Source organism: Pteropus alecto, unplaced genomic scaffold (genome assembly GCF_000325575.1).
Source record: "Pteropus alecto unplaced genomic scaffold, ASM32557v1 scaffold223, whole genome shotgun sequence".
In the NCBI taxonomy this organism is placed as follows: domain Eukaryota; kingdom Metazoa; phylum Chordata; class Mammalia; order Chiroptera; family Pteropodidae; genus Pteropus; species Pteropus alecto.
This window is the reverse complement of record NW_006434441.1, coordinates 1,265,403-1,268,113: the sequence shown is the minus strand read 5'-3', so window position 1 is coordinate 1,268,113 and position 2,711 is coordinate 1,265,403. Positions and strand designations below refer to the sequence as shown.

The following is a 2,711-nucleotide window of genomic DNA, read 5'->3' as shown; positions in this document are numbered from 1 at the left end:
GCTAAAGAGCTGGTGTCTCCAACACCTCTGCCTCCCCTAGGGGTCTTCTGATTTGATTGGAGGAGACTTTGGCCTTTAGAAACTAACTTCTTCATGAGACAAGGATCTTTGTACCACCAGGGACATGGCAGATGTGAAACGGACTGTGCTCCAGGGCTGCCACCCAGTGGGGCAGCAGGATATGGTGTGCCTCTGTCCTGGCAGCAGGCAGGGCCAGTGCCTGCTCCATGCTCTCCAAAACATGATGGGAGCTGAGAGACCACCCCTCCCCCAAATCTGCAGGAGGTGGGCAGCAGAAAGCCAAGGCAGAGAGGATCTGGGATGTGGGCCCTGTAGGTGGTGGGGGTCTGTGGAGCTCTGCCTTGGCCATATAGCCCTTTGACCTGGTTGCTTTATCCTCAGGCATTTGCTGTACATCTTGGAGGATGATCCCCATGAAATTACTGCCAACCCCACAGAAAGAAATACCCCAGGGTGTCCTTTCCCACACTCACCTCTTCTCCTGCACTAAGTAATCTAAGCTGTTGATGTAGCTTCCTGAGCCCTGGGAGGTGACCTGGAGAAACAGGACATGGGAAAGGGGAAGAAAGAAAAAGACAAAGAGGGAGAAACAGAATGAAACTGAATCTAAATTAAGCCTTTTGTTTATTGTTTACTTTTCTGAATAGGCAATACCTTAGTGTGACTGCAAAATCAAAAAGCACAAAGCCTTATGGCAAAATGTGTCCCCTCCCTCCAGGTGTGCTTTCAGAGGTATTCTGTGCACAGACAAGCAAACAGTAAGATATCACAGACCCCCTTAACACAGAGTGGGGCATATTGCACACCCTGTCTGCACTTTGCCCTTGGCCTTGAGGGTCAAGTGCTACAGAGACAGCTTTTTTAAAAAAACATTTTCAGGGTGCCCTGGTGTGACTGGAACATCATTTATTAGCTCCCTTGTGGTGGGCATTTTGGCAACCCACAATCTCGGGCTATCTGACAGCGGAGGCACGTGTCCTACGCATGTCCCCACTGTCTACCCATAAGAGCAGCTTACACCCCACGGGGAGCTCATTACAAACCATAGTCAGCAGAGTCTCTGTGCCTGAGCAGCCAGGCCTTTCCCTCCCCTCCCCCTCATCCCAAGTCCATCCTTCCCCAGGGCCATCATCCCAATCTCAACTGTGAAAGCCTTGAAAGGCCCAGCAGGAGGGGGCATCAGATTTAGAACCACCCCCAAATCATCTCTTGGCAGGAGCTGGGAGTGGAAATAAATAGGTGGGCACACAGACTTGGGGTCAAGGGGGCCGCAGGGAGCTGAGGGGTGTGTCTCGAGCAAGAGTGGCCAAGAAGGGGTGGCCCAGGACTTATGGGGGAGCGGTGGTAAGGAGAGGCGGCTATGGCTCACCTTGGTGCAGGCATCACCCCTTGGGGTAGCAGTCTGTTGTCTCGGGACCCCTGTGTTCCACAGCAGCTCCTCCAGCGAGGCCAGGTTCCCCTTGGGGTCTGCGTCTTGGGGATCCTGCTCCAAGTCTGTAGGCTGCCAGCAGTCCAGCTTCCTCGGGCCCTGAGGCCCCACTGTGCTCACCCACCTATGGGCTAGGGGACCCCTGCTGGCCTGCGGTGCCCGAGGGTTCAGGAACTCGACGGGTGGTGGGCTCCAGTCGGTGGGGAACATGTCGGTGGCCTGCACCTTGGGCTTCTTCGGTGACTTGGAAGTTGGAGCTGAGGTGGGAGTGCAGAGGCGCCGGCCATGCTGGAGCAGCCCCTGGCCCAGAGGATGGTCAAAGCCTCTGTGCTTCAGGCCAGGGATGAGGATGGGGACAGTGGCAGCTGCTTGGACCTCTGTGAACAGGATGAGTACTGTAGGGTCCCCACCTGCCCATCACCACCCCACCACTGCGCCAGCTGGGTAAGGAGAGGGGACAACTTGGGAATGCTATGAGCAGGACTCCAGGGCATCCTCGGCCATGGGTTTTCCACTCCCTCATGGCCCCACACCTCAGGAGGGCTCTACCTGTGCAGATGAGACAAACCTACCTTCTCTCTGAGGAAGGGCTAGCACAGTCTTCTGGAGCCTGGACATCTGTGAACTGCTGGATGTTCTGTCCTGGAAGGAACTGTCTGTTAGGTGAGGGAAGGTGAGCCTCCAGAAGGTAGGTCATGCCTGGAGCCAAAGATTCCCAGAGAGGAGGGGCCCAGCCACCGGAGCCCACAGGGCACCCCTCCAATCCACTGGGGGACTGAGCATGTGCACCACAAAGATCTAGCTGCTGAGGTGACGGAGGCTTGATATAACCTCTCCTTTCAAGGACTAACATGTACGGAACTCAAGAATCCCATCACAAACTAACAACCAGAGGAGCACACAGTGAAAAAGGAAGCTGCTACATTTCAGCAAGAACGTGATCTGGCTTTTGAATTTATGCACCTATTGTCCCCTACGCCTCAGCTCACGGGCCGCCGGGAGCTGCGTTCCTGGTGTGTGTGTGGGGAGGGCGATACAAACTTTGTCCTTGGAGAATTGTTGGTGTGTGTCTGATGATTCCCTGAGGGGTCAGGTCAGGACTCCAGAACTCTCTCAGGGCTGGAGTGAACTCCTGAGCAGTGTTTGTCAAAACTGTTTAAAGGCAGATCACCAGCCACAGCCATCGGGCAAGGGATAACAGACAGGCAAGCAGCGGAGAGGCTGAACGGCCTGCAAAGAAAGAGGCTGAGGAGGGAAATAC

At 55.0% G+C, this 2,711-nt stretch overlaps 1 protein-coding gene across 1 annotated transcript in view; it reads right to left on the bottom strand.

Annotated features, from left to right (window-relative positions):
- The window catches only part of FAM178B (family with sequence similarity 178 member B), a 70,814-nt gene extending 68,746 nt beyond the window's left edge, over nt 1-2,068 (bottom strand). The window contains exons 1-3 of the mRNA XM_006909473.1: nt 2,023-2,068; nt 1,391-1,827; nt 495-556 (exon numbers count right to left, since the gene is read on the bottom strand). Of these exons, the coding sequence (XP_006909535.1) occupies nt 495-556; nt 1,391-1,827; nt 2,023-2,068 (545 nt within the window). The remainder of the gene's footprint in view (nt 1-494; nt 557-1,390; nt 1,828-2,022) is intronic.
- Between the last annotated feature and the right edge of the window lie 643 nt (nt 2,069-2,711).